This window comes from Tiliqua scincoides, chromosome 3, assembly GCF_035046505.1.
Source record: "Tiliqua scincoides isolate rTilSci1 chromosome 3, rTilSci1.hap2, whole genome shotgun sequence".
NCBI lineage: Eukaryota > Metazoa > Chordata > Lepidosauria > Squamata > Scincidae > Tiliqua > Tiliqua scincoides.
The window spans coordinates 188,981,875-189,005,950 of record NC_089823.1 but is presented as its reverse complement, the minus strand read 5'-3'; the positions used below and the strand labels follow the sequence as shown (position 1 = coordinate 189,005,950).

At 45.7% G+C, this 24,076-nt stretch overlaps 1 protein-coding gene across 1 annotated transcript in view; it reads right to left on the bottom strand.

Moving 5' to 3' along the window:
• Window positions 1-1,488: 1,488 nt before the first annotated feature.
• Window positions 1,489-24,076, bottom strand: part of SEMA4G (semaphorin 4G) — a 112,578-nt gene continuing 89,990 nt past the window's right edge. Inside the window, exons 6-15 of the mRNA XM_066620935.1 lie at window positions 15,828-15,921; window positions 15,118-15,231; window positions 14,579-14,745; window positions 11,098-11,267; window positions 7,630-7,774; window positions 7,059-7,281; window positions 5,996-6,111; window positions 4,216-4,370; window positions 3,392-3,453; window positions 1,489-2,591 (exon numbers count right to left, since the gene is read on the bottom strand). Coding sequence (XP_066477032.1) covers window positions 1,741-2,591; window positions 3,392-3,453; window positions 4,216-4,370; window positions 5,996-6,111; window positions 7,059-7,281; window positions 7,630-7,774; window positions 11,098-11,267; window positions 14,579-14,745; window positions 15,118-15,231; window positions 15,828-15,921 — 2,097 coding nt within the window. The 3' untranslated portion in view covers window positions 1,489-1,740. The remainder of the gene's footprint in view (window positions 2,592-3,391; window positions 3,454-4,215; window positions 4,371-5,995; window positions 6,112-7,058; window positions 7,282-7,629; window positions 7,775-11,097; window positions 11,268-14,578; window positions 14,746-15,117; window positions 15,232-15,827; window positions 15,922-24,076) is intronic.

Here is a 24,076-nt window from a genome sequence, read left to right as displayed (position 1 = left end):
TATTTATATAGTGCCATTCCTAGCTACTGCATGTAGATTATCTCAGAAATCCTTACAATAACACTGTAAACTGAGCTAGTTCTATTAAGAGACAAAACCCCAACTAACTCTGCCCAAAGCCTTCTTTACACCCTAAAGTTGTTATTGCAAGTCTGCTATGCCAGCACACAGCCAGATGCTGGCTCTTTGGAGTAATCCTTTGGAACCAAAGACAGTACCATTATCAGCATTCCTGGCGATATTTTTCTGACTATTCTTAGGGCAAACAACACCTGTAACTGTGCACATTTCTCCCCCCCACCTGTCCGGGCCCCCACCTGACTTGGAATCATAGTGGGCAAGAATGAAATTGACCATCTCCTGACACTGCCATTCTAATCCAGATCCCCCCATGTTGTTTGCTACTGACTTGTTTCATGCCCTCAAAGGCAAGTTGTCAGTCTTACTCTGTACCCCAGTACAACAAAGCAATCGCAATTCCAAATAGGAGGCTCCATGGCACAAAGGCTTGCATTAAGAGCAAGAGCAAAACAATTATTTTCACAGCGGTATACCTATATTGCTGCACCTTGAAGAAGCCAAGCTTTATACAAGATTTCTGAAAACTGGTGATGTCGCACTGAGTTGACACTAATTTTGCAAATGGTCTTCTACCAGACAGACAAACTAAGAATGGGATAAATGTTTAACTTGCATTGCAACAAGAAAGAGTCTAAATATATGAATAGATTGTCTGAAGCTGGATGATGTGGATGGCACTCTGGTTCACATGCATGAACAGCAAGTCATCATTCCAAGCCTCTGGATCCATACAACTCATTAGCTTCAACAAAGTGTCATTCAAAATGCCCATGGCCTTTAGGCAATACCTACACAGTTTAATTAGTTTTCAAAGTTGTTTATGAACATTAACAGTCAAATGCTAAAATTTCCTCATTCTTTCTTACACATGGCTGCCTAGTTATTAGTTGCTCAGCCTCTCTGTGACATCATTGCAAATCAGCCACTTGCTGTGGGCAGTTTACAGGTCATGGGCTGTGATTGTAATTGGGCCCATAACACAGAGGAAGTGAAATAATCCCTGGGGGTTATCTAAGAAAAACCCATGCTCTGAACAAGGATTAACCCATGGCCATCCATGCCCTGTGTTGTTTTTTTTAGAAGTTACATTTGGAGCTCAAGAAATGTTATGCAAGATCAGATTTTTATAACTGTATTGGAAATATGACCAGATTAAGATACAAGTGTGTGTGTCATTTGGATTTTTACCATGTTTGTTACTTACCTCTTGAAGGTACCTCTAGAAGGCTGAGCCCCCTCTTTGCACTGTGGTTGCTGCAGGCAGAAAAACCACCCTCTGTACCATTCAGCCTCCAGGTTGACAGCATGATTTCCCCACCCAAGTGAATGGCATATTCAGACATGCCCGAAAGGGGGTCATCCAGACAAACCCAACAGATGGTGTAGCTCCTGTTTATCGATCATCACTTTTATATATAAATATAATTCCCATTTAAATAGATTTCTTTTTTTATACAGCAATTGGAAAACAAAACAAATGCCGGCAAAAAACAAACAACAACAACAACAAAAAGGAAATGAGCACGGAGTCTCTGGCGGCTCCGGAGGGCCGCTCCGGAGGTAGTTGCTGAGTCGTAACACTGGTCTGTTGGATTGGGAGAGAAGGAGTCACAAAGGGGTCAGAGGGATTAGTTCAGCCACGTGGGCTCCAGATTCCCCCTACACGGAGCTCTCATCCAGCTTTTCCACCAGCTGTGTGTGTTTCCGCTTCTCCAGGATCTTGCTCAGCTCCTCCGTAAAGGAGTTGTAGAGTGGCGAAGTGCACGGCTCCTCATTCTGCCGCAGAAGCATGTAGCTGTTGCCGTTCATCTTCCGCAACATGTTGGGCAAGGTGGTGATGCCGTTTGTGAACTCAGCAGGGAGGGGAGGAGGGGGTGGCGGTGGGGCAGGTGGAGCCTCTTTGGAGGGTGACGGTGCTGTGGGGGCCTCCCCAGGAATGATCTGCAGGCAGCCATCTGGATAGACCCCCGGGTCCCCCTCCTCCTCCTGCCCTCCTTTGCTCAGGCAGTTGGCAGAGACAGTCTGCAGCTCAATGCTAGAGGCCTGGGGGACCCCTAGACTGTATTTGCCGCTGCGCTTCTGCAGGCATGAGACATAGAGGAGCACAACACTGAGTACCAGGCATAAGCCACCCAGCACTGTGATGACTGCAATGTAGATGAACTTTGCATCCCCATCATCACGTCTGGCATCAGGCCCAGATGGCTGGGACATGGTGGAGAGTATTGGTGGTGCCTGTTGCTCAGGCAGCACAGTCAGGACATAGGTGGCCACCAGGCCCCAGAGGCCATTCTCCTCAGCATAACATCTGTATTCTCCACTGAACTCTAGCTGCGTGTCTGTCACCAGCAGCCCGTCCACCCCTAGGCGGAAATGGCCCTGCCCACCTTCAGTCTGCACTTGGGTGCCATTCATCAGCCAAGTTGCTCGCGCCAGGTTGGAGGCCTGTTCACAGGGCAAGAGCACATCGTCCCCACGCAGCACAGTCCGGTTCTTCTGCATGGGTGTGGCTGCAGGAGACACCAAGAGAGATAAAAACTCAGGCACATCCTTCCCTGACTTGCAGCAACTCTAGAACCAGATTGGAATTTAACATTATGGAAGTGATGCGCTGTACTCCTTGACTAAAGGAGATGGGGCAGCCAAAGAACTTGGGCAGAGTTTCCTGAGAATATCTATTTTCTTTCTTTTTCCCCTTTTGTTTTTAAGTCAGTGCCTGGCCCTCTTTGTTGCAAAGAAAAGGTAGAGAATGTGAGGTCAGTATCTAGAAAAAGCTCAGCCACCACAGCTGGTATGGGAATTTTTACATACAAAATCCTTCTTTGGGGGCTATTACCTCCTATCCTGCTTCCACACTCCACTCCATGTTGTTGCCTTCTGCCATCCAAATCTTTGCAAAAACAATTTAGAAAATTGTGAAAGCCAAAGAAACATGCAATGCAAAGAAATATATAAAAAAACTTCTTGATGTGCATCATTTGTGCACATCACTGTTTGTTGCGGTGGCACATGACCTCATGCCTGAGATATTCAGCGATTTACGGAAAACAGTCTTTGAGGCGGCAATCCTAGCCACGCTTTCCTGGGAGTAAGCCCCACTGAACAAAATAGGACTTACTTCTGAGTAGACCTGGTTAGGATGGTGCCCTGAATCTGATTGGGAGGGAAAAGAGACTGCCAACTTGTCCCTCTTTCAAGCAGGTAATGGAGCCAAGTGAGCCATCCAACATGAGATGAACGTTCCTTCTTTCTCTCAGCCCAGAACCACAGGCCCCAGAAGGAGCAGGAGACCAAGGAATCGGAACCTTACCTGGGGCACAGTCATTCCAGCAGCCCATGTTGCCGTGCAGCACATCCTGGATCAGTAGAGCCCTGGTCAAGACAAGAAAGACCCTGGTCAGTTGGGAAAGGGCAGCAGCCAAAAGACACACAATCCCACCAGAACACACCTCATGAAACCAATGGCTATTACACTCTGATGTGGATTCTCACGTGCTCTTGACATGCACCAAAGCTCATTCCATAACCGCACAACATAATGCACAACTGCACATGGTCCAGTAAACACACTGCAGGCCTTGCTGACACCTCTTGAGTCATCTGAGCCCAAGCATGCCATCAGGCTATTTATTAAAAGCAGCAAATACCACGTTTTATTTAAATAATTTTAAATTTATATTATCCTATGCTTTGGTAATGTAATTTTTGCAGTCAATCAGTGGTTTCAGTGTGCTCGCATTTTACTGGGCTTTACAGTTGTTATCTTGGTTTTATTTTTGGAAAACTGTATGTTCTTATTGCTGTAGGCTACCAAGAGTTTCTTTCTGATTAGAAAGGATATAAATCTACTTAAACAGAATTTCAGGAGATAGCCCTGAGATGGTCAAAGCAGGCTGTGGGGGAAATCATGCTGAATGCCCTCTTTTGACGAGAGGAAGAGAAGGAATAGCATACCAAGTCTCAGGTACACACTGGTATGAATTGTTGGCCCAATAGACAGGATAGGCCTCAGTGTAGAAGCCATCATACAGTAATGGTGATTTAAGACAACCCCAACTCTGTCAAGGGGTACAAAACACAGGTCACAGATACATTCTGTCTTCCAGTCCCCAGCTCTTAAGTCAACCTCTGTACCTGTCCCGAGTCTCAGCCACTTCTCTGCAGCTCTCGCCATCCCAGCCACAGTAGGGATCCCGGGCTAGGACACAATCAAAGCAGGAAACATATTGCTTGCAGGTGGAGAGGGGTAACTGCAGGACCCCACTCTGGGCCCCCACGTAAAGACTCCGCTGCAAAGAGCACAGAGAGCAGATATACTTAGCACAGATGCCATGTACTAGGCCCAGATTGCCAGCAGGCCATTTTATTCCCAGTGTTCAGATGAAGAATTACCAGGAGCCAATGGTTAAAAAACAATGCTTCAAGACCTGAACTAAGTGAAAGAACAGCAAGGATATCAGCACCTGGCAGGAAAGTCAGAGCCTCAGTACCATAGGCTTGCACTGAAACCTCAAACACCAACAACATACTACACCTTCTTCATGGTCATGCAGAATGCTCCATCCCTCTCCCATCCCTGTGGATTCAAAGAGCCACAGCTCTTACTGAGGGTGGACTCCCCCATAGCAATTCATTTCCTATAATAATGAAGAACTGTGACACTTTGTCCAGCAGAGGGAAGCAGTGAAACAGAACCAAGTGCTAGGCACATCCATGAAGCCATTTATTCTTCCTGACCCAAGGCTCTTCCCTCTGTCCCATCCAAATCTTGGAGACCACAGCTGACCCTCCGCATTGAGGTGCTGCCTTTAGGTCAGCGCAAGATGCTTGAGATGCAAGAGGAAGAACAAAGGCCAAGGAAAAAAGGAACAGTCCTACACTGCTACCTATCTACCTATCTACTTTCTTTAACCAAGCTTTGCACTCAGAAATTTAGCAGGTGAGATTTTTCTCACCTTTTTATCACCATGCCAAGAAAAAATCATCACCTGCTGACTATTTTCATGTCAGGTGGACAGGAGCAGGGCCAGAAAAAATTGGTGGCATCCATAAGAATCTGCCTGGCTTTGCAAGAAGAAAACTGTCTGGAGGACTAGACTTCCCTTCCCATACAGCATCAAGCTGACCATCAGATGGATCCCTGACAGTCATACTAGTGAGCTTCAAACCTTCAAATAACATCAAAAACTAGCAGCTAAGGTTACCACCTTTTGGCCTGAAAGAGGAGCAGAGAAATTCAAAAAGTGCAGCTTTTTCTAGCATGAAGAGACACTGCTGAAAAAGCCTTATCTGTTGAATTTCTGCCTAGTAGGCAGATGTTAAAAGAAAAAAAAAATCTGTTGAGTAAACAAAAACACTCCTCCTGCAAAAGTGGCAGCCCTAATTGAAAAGATGTGGAGAATATCTGAGGAGAGTAAACTCCAGATTTACAAGGAATGTGGAATAACAAGCTCCAGAATGCTGGGCAAATAGTATGAAATCTTTAGCCAGGTCCTTGGGCAGCTAAGCCTTAACAAGGTGGGTGGGAGCCACTTCACTAAGGGCAGAGCCAAATAAACAGCCAAATAGATAAGGCCCTGCTTATCTAGGGCTGTCCTACTGGCAAAGATGGCAGGAATCAAAGTGCACAAGATAGTAAAAACTGCCCACATGTCACACTATGTGTGTGTGTGTGTGTTTTCAGAAAGAAAGTCACAGGGCAAACCACACCTCGACAGAGTGTTTACCTACCCAATTAGTTCTGATGAGGTTCTGACTGCCCTGGTTGATTCCCCAATTGACACAGACACACACTCAATATTTGCTTTCTGCAAATATTCTGCAGATATTTTTCTTTCTGAAAAAATTTCCTTTTTCATGCATTGCTTTTTCAGAGACAGAGAGTGTGTTGAGAGTAGGCTAAAGCCACTTGTACCTGTTGTTCAGAGATGATGAGGTTCTCCACTGGCTGGGGATCTCTGAAGGCCTGGATCTCCTCAATGATATGGACCCTGGAACCAATGACCACAGCCTTGTGAATCCAGCCATGACCTGGTCAAAAGGTAAAATGTCAAAAACACAGCAAAGACAATGACCTGTACAGGTTCATTCTTGACTTCATTTATACGGTCAAACTTCACTGTGCTAGCTCTACATAGGATCTGAGTGTCCCAGTATTTGTTTGGCACATGAGAGGATGCATCTACTTCCAGATTTTCAAGAAATGAAGGCTTTTCTGAACAGTGTAGTATCCTGCCGCATCTTCCCTTCTAGTTTACCCAATCCTGGATCTGTCTTTTCCCGCTCCCTGTAGGTGTATCTCAGGTTGACACTGCAAACTACAGTTTGTCATTCCTTTCCCCTTCCTCAGAGGAATCAAAGAAATTGTGCTTTTGACGGAGAAGGGACTATCTCAGTTCTAAACATTGTCACAAAACCATGATTTCCATTGGGAGATGTAGGACTGTTCAACTGCCTTAAAGTTGGTTTAGGTTTTCAACACAGATGTAGTCCTAGTTCTTTTTCACAAAACACTTTTGGACTTGTACTATTTGTGATATGGGTGAACATTGTTAAAGAGACAAAAACTGTGGGAGACACTATTTGAAAACTGAATGTTCATTCCAATGAATATATATGTTCCAATGAACATATAATATATGTTCTACAATCACACTTCAGACAAATTAAAATAAATGTGGAATTGAGACAGCTTAAGGAAAGGAAGCTGTGTGTCACACTTAAAGCCTCCTTTATTATTTCACCTAATTAAAAACAACACCTAATTAAAGCCTCCTTTATTATTTCACCTAATTAAAAACAAATCATTCACACAGATTTGGAACATTTAAAAAGCAAATTGGAGATTCAGCCTCTCTATGTTCCTTCATAAGGAACGTGTCAAGAGAAGTTAATCTCCAGTCTCCTATAGAGATGTGCATTCTGTTCCCTAACTGATGAAGACACTGCATATGCATGATGAATGCAAATGCACCTACCTGTTCCCAAGAAGAGCATGTCATAGACTTGCCCATCCAGGGCCTGGACTCTGTCTACTGCCACCTGGGTATAGATGACATTCTTCTTCACCAACAGAGGGTCCCCATCTGCTGGTTTCACCTCTTCATACATCAGTGGATGGAGCTTAATAAAATCCAGCACCCCGTTGGGAAGGTCCTGGGAAGAGTTGTAGCCACTCTTGCGAGCACGATCAGTGATGCACTGCAGAGAAGAAATTAGTATTATTTACACACCCAGTTTCAAGGCTCTGCTAAATCAGACATAGAAAAGTCTTGTGTGATCAAGGATTGTACCATTGCATACTACAAGTAATATGAACACCTCCCAACACAAAATATCCCCCTGTCAGGACAAAACTAACATGTCAGGAAAAAAAGGTAACCTAGATTTGCATTTATCAGTAACACTGATAGTATTTATCAGTAACACATGGTAGCATTCAAACCCCCTTACATGAAGAAATAGTATAACAAAAGCTGGGTTCTGGAGAAGGGGAACAGGAAATCTGGCTTTGTTAAGTGGGAGAAGAGGCAAAACAGAGGAACTTACTGATCCTGGTCGGGGTTCTGGGACGTCCCCATTGTACTGGGACCATTTCCGAGAGGAGTCTTGGTACTCCATGTAACTCCCTTCAAAGGCTGCCCTCACCTCGGAAATGTTGTATCGGCAGATGGCAGACACCTCCATGCTCCTCCTGGAAGATACAGTGACACGGTCATGTACACCCAGAACTTTCTTTCCAGGTGAAATTAAACGGAGTCTGCATAAATGACCCTAAACATTTATGGGTAGGTATCTGCAAGGGATCCAAAGATCATCTGGTCCAACTCCACTTAGGAAGATATTTAATAAAGTAAACCAAGATGACCCAGGCAAGCCCATGGTGTTGCACGTTGCAGGGAAATGGGATCAACACATGGTCCCATCAACCCATTTGACCTATAGAAGAATCATTTCTCCACTCCAGATAGATTGATTAATTAGATCATGACAGCACATAAAAATTAGTTCATTAATCAAGCCCCATCACCCTCCTCTTCCTTGCAGGAAGCAATTCTGGTTGAAGAGATGGGATGGTGATTTTAAAAGAAAAGAAAGTGCCACAAGCAATTTCTCTGGGGCTTTAGAGAGTGAAGCCACTGCTGGAGGATTCTTATGTTCCAAGGTGAGCAGCAGTCATCTGTATGTGCTAGGTGGCATTTGAGCAACATTTCCCTCCAGCAGTTAGATGCTGAAGTTCTCCCCCTTCAAGAAGACCCTAATCTAAACCCACTGTAACAGCAGAATAAGGGTAGAAACAGACAAGCAATCTTTGACAAGAAAGCATAAAAGATGTAGGGAAGCTGGGAGGTTACATGGGAGTGAAAAACATGCACATGAATTTTGCAGGATGTCAAATATGATTTTGAAAAAGAGGACATAGCTGAGGATACAAATGTTCTTGTACACCCAATTACAGATCTTCTTTCCTTAGAGCCCACTCCAGATATTATGTCTTCAGTCTCAAGTAGCATCATGAACATCAACTCAAAGAAGGAAGCAACAGGGAGCTTGCACAATTAGAGAGCAACAGTAGCTCCATAGCAGGCCGTAGATTCCTATATAGCAACTTGCTCTGAAACCAGTAGCCAAGGCCAACTTTTCGGACAGCTCAAATACTCTGAGGCACCATCAATTACAATAGTTGTCTATCTCTTGCTGTGAATCCTTGGCCCTAAGCAGAAAAGTCTCCCCCCCAAGAAGCGTACAGTGGTACAAGTTTCTGAGTTGTAGTGCAGCCCTACCCTAACCCTAACCCTTCACTCTTATCTGAGGAGTTGAGCTTGGAACAAAGATGTAAGGACCCAACTAGTCTGCTTGGAGCTGACTGTAGTTGTGTGATCTTGTTCCTGACCAAGACTGGGCATTGGTTCCCTGTTACCTTTTACAGCCTGCTCCCCAACAATATAAACTTGCCCTCGCCATCAGTTACTGGCTAACGTCGCCTATCGCTTCTTGTTACCAAATCTAGGCGCTTCCCAGTCAATCCTTGGAAAATGTAACCTAGCGCCTGTGTGGCCCTACTGACAACACAACAGAACAATGGACTCAAGGCAACACCATTAGATGAGGTGAGGGCTGACTGAACTGTGACCTGGATTCCCTTTGATGCCTGTATATTCTGCCTGACCTGGCTGAAATTACTGTGAAGGCCTTCACAGCTGCCTCTCTTGTAAGCGTGAGGAGTTCCTTGTCCTGTAATCCGCCTTGAATTTGGTTATTGTTTCCTTCACATGCACCCTGTTCCCTCTTGAATTCCTACAAAGGCAATGCCAGATCAGGACAGTACGCTGTGCAGTGGGATGTCCAAAACTGCAGCTTTTGCTTGTGGCAAATGAGTCCAATGACTTTCTGGCATAAGCAGTCGCTTTGTATGCTTCCTTATTTCCTGGGGTGAAACTGGCCAGCCCTACAAAGTCAGCTGGTTCTCCTTCATGGTTGCTCATGTGCAAAATATCCTGGGTATCCCAAAATAATCCAGTGAGGCTCGATTACTTAACAAATGCCCTTAAGGCAGAATTTTCCTCCCGTTGTGACAATAGCTCTTTAGGTGCCATCTTGCTATAAATGTGATTGACAAATATTACAGATAGGAAGCAACTAAGTAGCCAGGAAAAATATATTACAAATCATATACTATCATTAAGAACTAACTGAATGACTGAGATTTCAGCCTGGGCTCAGTCCAGAAATGCTAAAGCAAAAAAGCACAAAAGCTATTATTGGGGTTAAGCTCCATATGGCTGCCTGATTGCATCCAAGAGGCTCAAATGTGCCCTGCCAGAATGCTGGGGTGATTCTCCACTGTACCCCCATCACTTTTTGCATATGCAGCTATTATTAACCTATTCCACAGATGCTCACCCAGAGGACCTTCCCTCCTAAAGTGCTCAGAGTCTCCCATCTGTTCCTTGTTCTTGGTGCCAACTCAAACAGCCAGCCAACATATTTACAAGGGCGAGGAGAATTTTATTGGTATCCAAGTTCTTTGTGTTCCATCTACCCCCATCCACTCAACAAGCTTACCAGTCAGGAAACAGTTAAGGGATGTCGACTCAGAGTTAGGTGGACCCCATTGGTATAAAAGCCTGGGAATCACTTGAAATTAGGCAGCCCAGCACTGGAAATAGATAGGCAAACCTCTTGCTGCCCTCAGAAGCGTAGCCACATGTATCATCTGAAGATGCAGGAAGCAACCAGGGTAGCCTAAATAGTTGAAGGCCTCTTTACAGTGAAAACCACTGAGAAAGACATTTTTTGCATGATGTAAGACAATGCAAGTTGACTTTTGTTGGGCATTTTAAATGAGATTGGTGAATGTACAATATGTATCCACACTGCGTGGCAAGAAAACGCTTCCAAAGTGGGCTGGATTCACCCCCATTGGCTTGGAAATGAAATATAGGCTGAGCCAGTTCACACTGGTTCATGCTAACAAAATCTAATGAAAGTGTGACCTGTGACTGTATGAACCTGAAGAACAATAAGTGTGTAGAAGGCTCTGAAGTATGAATTCTTTGAGCAACTGCAACCTGGGGACAAGTTGGAAGGACAGGCCTGGGATTTAGTGTAATAATTTCACACAGGAACAAAACCTGAAAGGTTGCTGATATTCAGCTAGTAAAAGGCTGCTATTCCTTGCCCATTCCAGGAAAAAGAGAAGGGTTACAAGATCCGTTTCATCTGCTCTGACAATCTAATAGCCCCACTTGCTGTATATACACAAGATGCAAGGTTCCACAACAGAGCCAAGCAGGATCAGAATTTCATCTAGCACTCAAGAGGTCCCAAGGCATTTCTTGCGTTATTTTCTGGTCCTTTCCCAAACAATTCCCACCATTTTATTTGCCTTTTTGGTGGTGGCACCAAATTGAGCACACATATTCTGGGAGCTCTTTACAACACGCCCCAAAGTACATTTCCTGAACCGTAACAGCTAATCCTGTGTCAAACATGGTGTAGATCTACTTGGCTCACCAGTGGGCTGATAAGGTGAATGCTGCATAAAAGACGGTGCTCCGCCAGTCGCCACCATTTAGACTGTAAACATCCTTGAGGACCTCATAGTAAGGAATGTAGCAAGCCAGCCTTGCTTTCATGAAGGAGGTCCACTTCCTCTGGAGAATCTTCTTGCCACCAAGGTCACTCTGCAATGGAAAATGAAAAAAAGTTTGAACTATATCCCTGTTCAGTTTGCATCTGTTAGGCAAGATGGGGGGGGCAAGGACAACTCTGATTCCAGCACATTAGAAAGACTTCATCCTGAAGGCCTTGCTATGCACAAAGAGAGAGCAAAAATGAGGATAAGCACCGAGGAATTCCACATGTGAATGGAAACATGAATATTTGCATGAATATTGGATTGGTCTATGACGGGAACCTAACACTTAGTCCTCTTTGTGCACATCAAGGCCTCCAGGATAGCATCTTTCTACTGTACTTTCTATTGTTTCCATTTATCTGCATTTTGAACATTACAGAAACATATCAGCACTTTGTAAACCATTGTGGTAAGTAGAGCTCCCGCCAACATTAGCAAGGGGTAAACTCTGGATCTGTTTCCCGTGTTTGAAAGCACTGGTCTATTGACAGACCTGGAATGATTACTTAATTCACCCTGGGAATGACTCTGTATTTTTCCAAAACTGCCCTCCAGGGTTCAGCAAGTAACCACTGCATGTTTGTCAAAGAGCAAACATTTGTCAATGCTGAAAAACAGACCCCTGAAGCACTCCATGTGCTTCCACGGAGAAACTAACATAGGCCGATCTTGTGCTTTTCTGAAAGTAACTATGGCCGCAATCCTAACCAACTTTCCAGCACTGACATAAGGGCAATGCAACTCCAAGGTAAGGGAACGAACATTGCCTTACCTTGAGACAGGCTCTGTGACTACCCCCCAACTGCAGGATGCCGCGCATGCCCCACTGGCACAACTATGCCATTGCTGGAAAGTTGGTTAGGATTGTGTCCTATGTCTCCTTGTGGCTCAAATACAGCAGGATCAATGGGCAGAGGAAGACAGTAAAATCTGGATGCACTTCTGCAGTGACAAAACCCAGCAAGCACAGCACAATGCCGAAAGGGAGCTGTATCTAGCAGACAAGGATATTCACGCGCAAAATGCAACTGAAGTCTCAGGCCCCAAAGAAAGCAAACAAAACCTGGTATCAAAGATACAGGACTGCGTTCTGCCTGCAGTAGTGAACATCATCTCCACAGACGGTCCCAATCGCCCTCCCTCGGTGTGTGGTGTGGTTGTTTTGAAAACCTGATTTCCATTTGAGTGAGTCTGGCCTCTGCTTCCTGTCCCTGGATCTCATCTGGTCCCCCTCCCAGCACTTTCACCCTGGGAACATACTCATGTGCAGTAATCAAATTGCCTCTTAGCCTTGTGATCAGGCACACATCTCAAGTTTCTTAAATCTCTGGAGGCGAGGCTCCTTTGCTTGCTCTCTGTGCCTGCTCCAATTTTCTCCTGCTGCCGCCTGGTTGCAAGGACTGAGGTGTACCCAGCCAAGGTGATTGAAGCATAAATTCAGAGCCACAGGCAGAGTCCTCCACACTCTCAGAACCAGAACCATCTGTCAAAACAGCTGAAAGACGGATTCCATGCAGGCTTATTGGCTCGACCTGTTCTTGCCTGGATGCGCTTGGACTCTCATGCTACCTGGGCTTCAGTCACCAGGGGGGGCATGGCTTTCATCGGGAGTGCAGATTTCACACCAGAACTCGGAACAGAGCTGGCAGCACTTGCCAAAGGTGAAGTGGGGGACGACGACACAATGCAATGTCTTGTTGCTAGAGAGGTTTTGGAGAGGACCAACACTGCTGACTGTCACAATTGCTGGAGTGAGATAGTGAATTCTGGAGCCAAGGGCACCTTGCCATTAGCACAATCCGAAAACCGGTATCGCCTCCATCTCAGCTATTCCTCTGCTGGCATCGCAGACCGAAGAGGCTTCACGCTTGTCCTTGCTGCAGTTAGTGTGGTGACTACTGCTGATCACATCTGCATTCCCCCAGGGAGCGTCCAAGGGGACTGTCAGACACTGCCCTCCCAGCAAGCCTGCGAGGAAGGCTGAGCTCAGGCCCAGCTAAGAGGTGACAACTACTATGAGCGTCATCACTGAGCAGATCTAAGCCTAGGACTGCGATCCTAGGCACTACCATGTCAGTGCAAGTCCCATTTAATTCAAAGAAGGAGGAGAAGCCAGCAGGCAAAGCGACATTACTGCCACTGGTACAGCCTTTTCATACTGTACGATGCTCCTCCCCCCTCACAGAGAATCACCGAACCCCCCTGTGAGGCAGAGAAGCAGACAGAGAGGCATCCCTTCCATCTTTGCATTCGTATTCTGCTAATCTGTAGGCAAAAAAGATACCGTAGGCTGCTTTGGACATTTTCCAGTGGGGAGGGGAAAGGCGGACTATAAATATTTCAAATAAACAAACCCAGGGAGGGTTATTATTATCATCAATTATGTTTCTATCCCAGTCTTCCTCAGGAGTTCAGGGCATTACGCAAGAGTTTCTCCCACATTCCCTGCTTTTTATCTTCACAACCACACTCTCAGCTACCTTAAGGTAAGGGATAGTGACTGGTTCAGCCAGCGAGCTCCATGGACTTGAGCTTTTGTCTTTCTCCAGCTAGTCCGACACACTAACCACTAGGCCCGGGCCTTGTGCTGAGAGCCTCCCCAGTGTAAACACACCACTCTATCCACTCCTCAGCACTAGCTCTTGCTTGCATTTAGATATTGCACCTTAGCACTAACCCCTTCGTGTTCTTGGCAGTTCATTTTTCTAAATAGTTAACAGGAAGCAAATGATACAGGGCAGTGAGGTGTTTTGGTCGTGAGTTCAGCAAAAGTTCATCACCTATCTCCAGAGTAAGCAGGAGGGCTGTCAGAATAGGAGTAACAGACTACAGGGAGAATCACAATCATCTCTATTACAAACATCACCCGTGAATTAGGTTTGGAAATCAAGAACTAAAGCAGTAAAATGTCTGGTTGCAGGCAAAGGGAATAGGGGCTACAGGTGGCTGTGACAAAGCACCAGGTATAGGCAGGTCTCCTCATATGAAGATCCACAGTTTTCAAGTTCCTGAAGCAAGATTGAGCCTGTCTCCATAGTAGTAAGGGGGAAGCCCGGGAAGAAGCTCAGAAGGTATAAGGCAGGCACTTTGTACAATCCGATACACACTTACCTGGGGACAAGTCCCAAAGAGTGCAGTGGAACTTGCTTCTGAGTACATGTTTAGCATTGTTTTGTTAGTTCCCCTTTCAAAGATTCAGTCCCCTGGCTGCATGGGTTAAATACACACAGGGGATATTGTGTGCATTTCAAGAGGAGACAGTACAGAATTGTACCCCATCTGCATAAGCAGTTGAATGAATCACCCAATAGTGCTCATCAACACCTTCAAGACTTTACAGCACCCCAGTCTCTTTACCTTACACACTCGGGCCACCCTGGCTACCCTGGGTGCTTGTGTCTTATCAAAGACAGAGGTGGTCTCCTCTCCAGCTCGCTCAGTGAAGAAGTAGTAGATCTTGTCGTCATCCCCCACGGGGCTCCTCACACTCTCCCTGACCAGCACGGAGGCCACAAACTCAGCATCTGCACAAACCAAGGAGAGGGAAAGTGTTAGACAGCACCGTGTTGCACACAGAACAGCCAAGGGAGCTGTGGCTGGGACACAACTGGGTACTATCCTCACATTGTCTGCAGCGGCCTCATTGACACAGCTGATAGATGTGATTCAGTTACCAGCAACAGAAAGGGGAGCTCTCTTTCTCAGAGCCAGATGTGATGACCTGGCTTCAGCTGCCCCAGGACCCAGTTAGGTTACTGGAATCTTTCTGGAGCTGAGCCAGGTGAGAATAAGGCTTCAGAAATGGGAGGGGAGCCACAGGCTTTGCAAACACAAGCTCTCTTTGCCTCCTGGTAGGGAGAAGAGAGGGCAACTGCTCTGGGAATAGCAGATCCTACCATTCAGCCAGTGCAAGGGAGATTCCTCAGTCTTCAGAGGTCGCTGGTGCCGGTTCCGTCGGATGTCTGGCAGACTGCGGAATTCATAGCGTGTTGCTGTATATAAACTGCCATCTGGGAGATAATGCAGCAAAAGGGGTAAGGAACAGTCAGCTCCTGGAGTGGTTTCGCTCACTGCGTGTCTGATCAATATCCCCCTGAAGCCTCAACTAAAGACCTCTTGTTAAATTAACTCTTCAGTTGTAAGAAAGAGCATGTTCTGATAATAGCCACACACATATTTCATTGTTATTGTGTGCCAGTGCGTGACAGCTTCTCCACAAGGCCTGGCTCTAAGAATAAGTAACCAAAGCATTACCCATGACTGCCCTGTCATTTTCTCACACAGCAACTCATGGGATTAGGACTCCAGTCATGCCTGGGTTGGAAGAGAAGCAGCTGTGCCATGTGGCCAGCAAGGCCTGAGTGGTGTGTAGGGAGGGAGATGGCAGCTGCTCCAGAGTCATAAAGGAAACAGCTAGGCACTAAGGAAAGGCTGGAAAGGAGATGTATTGGATTCTCAGATGATCATCAAAGCCAGTGGCTTCCCTCAGAAACATCTCCCCTCTCCACATACGTGCTCCAGAGTGGCACTTTCTGCCTTTCCTACTCTGGCTGAATCCAAGCAGAAGTGCCACATGGAAAAGACTGGGGAGAAACCAAGCACATACCCACAATGAGTCCTGTGTAGCCACGGGCAGGATCATAGGGGCACCTTTCCTTTCCTTCTTCAAAGTGGGAGGGTAGCATGAACTTGTTGGTGTCCTACAGAATACAAACAGGAGAAACAGATCATCTTCAGGGCAGAGGTTCACATAGTTTGCCTGCATCATCCCAGCAAACTTAGAGGACAAAGATCCCTGTGTCAGACACAAACACATTCATCCAACAGAGCTGGGAACACGCTTTCAGGGAGCAGGGAGGGAAATCTTCAGATTTGTTTAGATACTGCTTCTACTGAGAAATGTGAGCTGACTTTGGGGGTAATGACTTCCCCCGCATCACTCACTTATGCCCTCCACATCCCACACATCACATGGGCTTCCCGATAGCTTCCAGTTAACCAGAGCAAAGGAAAGCATCAGGGCCAGCTATTCCTTCCATGACAGACAATGAGGGCCAACCTCTCCAACCTATCAATCCCAATGTGTCCTTAAGCCATAGAAAACCTGCCATTAACCCATTTCTGCCCAGCCCACAGGTGTACACATTTCATCTCTGCTGCGTATATGCAACATTGGGCAGAAATGGCGTAAGTAGCTGTTTGGACAACAACAGAATAAGAAGAATGTTTAAACTACTTTTCCTATGTGCTTTGTACATTCTCAGCTCTGAAACGAAAAGCTCTGCTAACAGCTCTGTAACAAAGTTTGATATGATTATCCCTACAGGGCAGCTATGAGGCTTGCCTAAGGCCATAAGTCCAGGGAGTTCCCTGGTGAGATGAAATTTGAACCAGGAAGTCCTAGCGTATATCTCCTGACCTTAACCACTACACCTACCTGCAATTCTAACATCATTGTCTAAGTCTTTAACAGCACAATCCTAACTTGCGCTGGAACAGGTAGGCTGGTAGGCCTGCACTGTGTCCAGCACAAGTTTCAAGCTGTCTGAGGCTTGGCTTGAGGCAAGGGAAACTTTGTCCCTTACCCTGGGAGAGCCACAGCAGCCCCAATGGGGCTACTCCAATTTGTGCCACCAAAATTGGCAGCACAAATCCGAGCAGCCCAGGACTGCCCTGGGCCACCCAGGAACGGGTGTAGGATCCAGCATATGTGCCAGATCCTAACCCCATCTTCTGCTCCCCGCCTGCCGCCCACCCTCCCCAAAGCACCTCCTTCCCGCCTCCTCACCACTCTTCCTGTGTTCCCCCCGACCCCTGTGCTGGCTGAGCTTGGCCAACACAAACTCACCTGTCCCTGGGGCCTGCGTCGGCATGGGGAGGTTGGCGCACATCCATGCACTGGCCTATCTCTTTGAAGAATGTTGTGAAAATGCTTTTCAGCACTTTCACAACACTCTTTGGCAGGTACAAAGGACTTGCACCGGCAAAGGGGAGCTTAGGATTGCGCCTTAAAATTATTTATACCTCATCTTCCACCTCAACACTTGGGCACTCAAGATGGCTTCCAAGATTAAAAATACAATACAATAATATAAAAGGCTGCATTAAAAATATGAGAAACAACAAAAGCCAAGAATTCGTGGCATGAATACTGCCACAAACCAGAAGCTCAAGAACAAAAGAAGCCATAAAAACAGAGACTATCAAAGCAGTTAAGGAGGGAAAACTAAATGAAAAGGAAAGTTTTCAGCCCCTGCCAGAAAGCTGAAAGGAAAGGCACTGATCTTAGTTCAAATGGCGCAAATCCCATAGTTGTGGTGCCACCACAGAGAAGGCCCCATCTTCGTTGCTGCCAATCCAGCCTCAGCCAGAGGTGGAACCTACAGCCGTGCCCCCTTAGATTACCGTAAATCAGGTGACGAGCAGATTCATATGGAAGAGGGTGGTTCCTGAAATAACCCAGCCCCCAGTCATTTGGGGCATTAACTGCCCCAAATCAGAGATCTTTATGAAGCTAATATGAAGTTAGCCTAATCTGCTTCACGGGGGTATACAGTAAGGTTAAGAAACCAAAGCCACCAAACCGCATGGCTAAGCACAGATTTAAGCCCAGGTCACCTACAGCCAAATCCAATATTCTGTGCTGTTGTACCACACTGCTACAGAAATCTGTACGACTACCATTACTCAATGCAAACTGTAAAATCTGGATATTTAGTGCAGAACAGGTTGGTTCCATCAGAGTAATGTATACCGCAGTTTCCACTTAAAGAAAAAAAGTTCTAGCCCATATATGTCTAAGTGGAAGAGCCTTGAAAATGTGAAGGCTTAGACTAGAAGTCTGTACAGACATTCTATTGATCAATGGATTGGTCTTCTCCATTCTATCAGCTCCCCTTCTTTTCCCATAACATGACTGCTACTGTTCCTAGTACCTCTAATGCCCTATTCCTTCCGTCCTTCCTCCTCAACACCAAAGTACTTCCAGGCATCACTTCCAACAATGAAATCAAACATGGAAGTGTAACTGGAAATGTCTGAAAAAAATAGGCATTCCTAGCATGGGAGTTTAGAGCTATCATTTTGACGCAACAGCAGCTGTGTCAACCATCACAATCACATTAGCCTGTCTGAACTTGCAGTGATCAGGACGGGGAACAGCACTCTGAATTTGTGGATTGCTAGTGATTTGTGCTCTGATTAAGAGCCCAATCCTATGCATGTCTACTCAGAAGTAAGTCCCATTATAGTCTATGGGGCTTATTCCCAGGAATGTGTGGACAGGATTGCAGCTTTAGTGCCCAATCCTATCCAATTTTCCAGTGCCAGTGCTACTGTGCCTATGGGGTATGTACTGCTTCCTGTGTTGGGGATGCAGTCACAGAAGCCTCCTCAAAGCATGGGAACATTTGTTCCCTTACCTCAGGCTTGCATTGCGGCTGCACTGGTGCTGGAAAGTTGGATAGGATTGGGCCCACTGAGTGCTAATCACCCATACAAATGCCAGTAGAAAGCATACAAATAATATACTATCCCCCATCTACTTCAGTTACAAGTTCAGGCATTCTATTTGTCCAGTTCCAAGAACATAACAAATGCTTCTTCCTTACTCTGTACTCCATGCTTGATTTCTGTCCCGTCCAGTGCCTCAGCCCATTTAAACAGGAATTTGTGGAGGAGGGATGTTTACATTGAAAGACAAACATGGACTGGAATGGATTTGAGCTTCATTTCATCTTCTCAGAAATGTTTTGCCTGATCTTGAGCTTTCTCCACCGTCCTACAACATTAACTTCTTCCAATGATAATGAACCTCAAACACCAAGCACCAAATAAGACAGACACCCAGTTCTGTGCATGTTCGCCTAGGGGTAAATCCACTGAGATTAATTCAGTTTCCTCCCAGGTAAGTGTGCATAGCAGATCACTTCATCAACTAATTTGCTCCTGGGCTTAATTAATCCAGGTGTTGCCGTTGATCTTTAAAAGCCTATACAGCCTGGCACAAGGATATCTCAAGGACTATCTTAAGAAGCTCTCCCTTTCCTTTGGTGGAGGAGGACCTGCTCTGTGTTGCCTCACTGTCAAAGATAAAACAGATGAGAATAAGGCTCAGGGCATTTCCTGTTATTGCACCCAGGCTCCAGAACTTTCTTCTCCAGAAAATTCATTTGGCCCACTTTCTCTCTGCGATCCATGAGATCTTTCCTATTTCAGAAGATTTCACGGTGGCAACTAACCTGAATCTGATGCTCCTATGGTTTTTCTCTGTTTTGTGCTTTCTTGTGTTTTCAGGTGTGAAATCTTGCTACTGGGATGTGTGCATGTGTCTGTGCATATATTTTATTAATGAATTTTATCTGTCTTTATTTTTATGCTCCCTTTCTCCTTTCCCAAAAAGTTAAAAACAAAAATTGAGGCTACAGTAGTAAAAATTATCTAGAATAACTAGAGTGATAGTATTCCAACAGCAGACGGAGGCACAGCGTCCTGCTGGATAACAAACGGCACTTTTTCTTGCTGTTCAATGAATCCATAGATCAGTCATATAACATTGGGCCCTTTTCCAAACAACATACTTCCAGCAGGAGACTAATGAATTGCACGGTGCTCAGATGAGAGAGCAGCAGGCACTCATGGAGGGTCTATTTGATGGGAAGAAAAAAGCAGGATGCAGGGAAGTTTTTGAAAGAGGTGAAAGGAGATTTTGCCAAGATGACTTCCCAGCTTTAGGCAAAAATGTATTGATGGCTAACACAGAAAGGAAATAACTACGTTGTCAATGCAGAAGGCAAGAAAGCAGAGGTACATGCAAAAGCTAATAAATACAGAAGTCTGTGATGGCAACTGACTTCCAGGAATCTCATGTGACCCACTCAGCAGGCTTACAGAAACCTCATACATGTAGGATTTGGGTGTAGTCAAGAGGGCAGACAATATTGTATTTCTCTAGCAGAAATAAAAAGGAGAAATGTCCTGTGTTATTGTCTTGGACCAGGTGCGGAATTTCAACTCTGGCTGATGTGCTTAAGCCTTCCATCAGATGGAGGCGCATCCAGTACTGCAGTGTTTCTCAAACTGTGGGTCAGGTCCCACTACGTGGGTCGCAAGCCCATTTCAGGTGGGTCCTCATTCATTTCACTATATTATTTTTAATATATTAGACTTGATGCTACCATGGGATGTGACTGCATTTAGGGAAATGTTATAGACCTGTACTTCTAACAAGCTACTATGTATATTCTTTTAACAATGATAGTAAATGGGACTTGTGTGTGGCCAGGATTGCAGCCTAGGATTGAGAAAAATTTTCCTGCTTGATGATGTCACTTCCGGTCATGACATAACTTCCGGTGGGTCCTGACAGATTCTCATTCTAAAAAGTGGGCCCTGGTGCTGAATGTGTGAGGACCACTGCAATACTGGGTTCTCAATCTGAAATTCTTTCCCTCACCACTGCTAAGGAAGGAGGTGATGCTTATAAGCATGGGGGACTCTGGAGCAGGTTTCATGAAGTTCAAAAACTTGGAAGAAGTCACACAAACACCAAGTATGTCATGCCTGTGCAGATTTTGCTGAGGGAGGATGAATGCAAATACTGCATGTAGTGTTTAGTACTAAGGCAAGTGTACTATATTTTCCCAAAATCATGCAAAGAAGAAAGGCACAAGGGAGGAGACTGAGGAGGAGGTCAAAAGGGAGATGCAGAGAAGCTAAAAAGATGATGCTGAGAAATGTGGCAGGCCAAAGAAATGTACAAGACTGCAGACCTGAAGTGTAGCAGAGCCTTCCCTGTTTTCTGTATTCTTTGGAATGCAGTATCTAAGGAAGTCTCCCTGACCCTACGGCCCTCCTAAAGTGTTTTTTATTTAGAATAACTTACAGGATCTTTTATACTTTTCTGTATGCTGGAATTATTTGGCTTGCTTCCACACTTGCTGTTTAGTCTGGAAACATAAGACTTTGTTTACTCACTTTTTAATGGAGAATCCAAATGATGCTATTGCCAAACCATGAATTCTGAGGTGTTCTGGGCTGTGTCCTCTCCTTTTCTTCAGTGATGATTTGTGGCAATTTTTAAAATTTCAAATGCAACTGTAGTACGAACCTGTCTAGCTGGAGCTGACAAAGCACCAAAGTAGTACTGGAAAGGTACTTCAAGCTCAATCCTATGCAGATCTACTCAGAAGTAAGGCCCATTATAGGAAATGGGGCCTACTCCCAGGTAAGTGAGGATAGGATTGCAGCCTTAGACTTTTTCAGTTCTATTGTGTCTTTAATTAGAAGCTTCTTCCTCGAAGCTTATGCCCCTGTTATTGCTTCCTATTGAACACAGCAATCACTTAATCAATGAATAACCTTTCAACCATCCACTAGTCTGTTCCTGTTCCACTCAAGGTGGAAAGACTTAATTTCTCCCTAAGTTTGTTTTCCTTTAAATGTTATTTTCTTTCCATTTTCTACTGCAAAATACCTGGTGCTTTAGGAAGCTTTGGCAGTGACACAGAACATCCGTGAAGTGTTAGAGACAAACCAATACAGAAATAAAAACTAAGCCCAAATGCTTCAACCATTGGTTTTACAATATCATAAACCTTGGCTCCTTTAATCTGCTATTGTGAATATCATGCAAGAAACACTAGTGGATACAAGGGTGAAGTTCAGGTAAGTCACGTGCAGTACTAACAAGAAAGCAGATATGCGAGTTCAAAAGTCCTTGGTCCTCAAAATGGGGTGTCTGTGTTGCTGCCTGACAGTCCAATCCTAAACTGCCTGGCACCCAGACGAGCAGCAGTGCCAAAATAGCTGCCGCTGTATCATATAGACATTGGGCAGCCACCCGTGTCTCTTCAGGGGAAGGGGGCACTCGTCCTCTTCCCCTGGGTAAGGGTGCAGACCCTGCAATGGGGCTACTCCAGTCTGAAGTTGAGAGTCCATGTGTTGGGCTGGAAGGACTGTCATGGGGTTCAGGATACAGCAGAGCAGAGCTCTGCTGCTCCCACCCTCCCTCTGCCCTCCCCCTGCCCCAGAACGCCTCTTGCCTCCCTGCCCCAACAAACCTCTCCTTGCTCTGGAGGCTCAACAAACCTGGAGCTCTTCCCTTGTTCCAGGTGGCATGGGGTGGTGGCATGGGGTGTATCTGCTGCACAGACTGACGCTGAGCAGGCACCAGCACTGAACTGGCACTGAGTGCTGTGCTGTGGGAATGCCTTACAGCACGTTTGCAACACTCAGCACCAGTGCAAGGTCGGCGCCATGAGCTCAGGATTGGGCTCTAAATGTCTTAGCCGTCAACTTGGATGTCTCCTCATCACCTACATATTAGAGTGCCGAATGAGGCTCTCTGGGCCAGAACATTTCCAGACAATTAAAAAAACCCAGCACACCACATGTTGCTCATCACTAATGACATGATGGAGCATTCACTATGGCAACTGATATACTACCCAGGAGGAAAGTGCATTTCCCCAGCTACCAATCCCTGCAGTTTGAATGTAGGAAAATAGCTTGAGGAAAGAGGGTTCCTGCACAGCCAAGGAACAACTGCACAAATTTCTCATCATGGCTGCTACCACCATACCCAACTGTCTGGAAAAGGTGTCTGAAGAATGTAAGAACAGCCTTGCTGAATCAGACCAAAGGTCCATCTAGTTCAGAATCCTGCTTCTGAGAAGCCCACTGCCATGACGCATCAAGGCAACAACTGCCCTCCTCTGCAGCAACTGGTACTCAGTGAGATAATGTCTCCGAACACAGAAGTTCCATATAGCCATCACGACTAATAGCCATGGATTGAATTCATTCTTCCATAAACTTGTTTACTCCCCTTTTAAAGCCAACAAAAGTATCAGCCAACAACACATCCTATGGCAGCCAGTTCCATAAGTGAATTGGACATTGTGCAATGAACAATTTTGTTAACAAAGTGCCTAAAGAAATTCACCACTTGCACACTTTGATATATCTACTAAACATGTTCCCTGCCTTTCTTCCAAGGAGCTCAGATTGGCATATTTGGGGTTAACCCATATCATCCTCACAACAGTCCTGGGAAGCAGACTACGCTGAGAGACAGTGATACCCCAGGTCATCCACTAGGCTTCTGTAGCTCCGTGGGGTTTGGCACCCAAGTCCCCCCAACACAAGTCCAGGAAGATCCACCTAAAGAACAGGAATGTATCTCAAAATTAAAACACTGAATGTTAATCTAAAGCCTTGGTTCTCAAACTCTTTGGGAGTTTGAGAACCAACATAAGTGTGAGCAAGGGAGGGGCTAAGGCAGCAACGTGATCCCTGGGACCACACTGCTGCTGCGGACGGTTTTTTTTTTTTCTTACCAGGAGCCAGTGCAGGGGTCCTAGGGAGTCCGGAGGGTCTGGGGAGCCATCCTCAAGGCTCCCTGCACTAAAAAAAAAACCTCTCCAGAAGCAGCAAGATCCTGAGGATTGTCTTACTGCCTTCTCTCTTCCCCTGCCACTAAAAGGGACAGGGATAGTGCTTCCTGGGCTGGGGTGTCATGACACCCCAGTTTGGGAAGCCCTGATCTAAAGGAATGGAATAAAGGCAATTTTCCCTTTGGTTCTTTATGGAAAGGGATTACACAGTAGCAAAGCCTAGGGGGTACGGCTCTTCAAAAGCTGCAGCCCGAACTCTAATGCTTAGTGAAACAGGCAGCGCCGGAGAACAAAACACTGGAAAGAGGTAGCTTCCCCACAGACCTCCCTTCCTTCTGCCAGGCAGTATAAATGAGTTCTGATCCTCATGACCTTTCATTCCTTGGCTGGGACTCCCAATACAGGAGCCAGGATTTAAGACTGGGTTATTGCTCCAGATGCCAGTCTAAAGAGAGAGTAC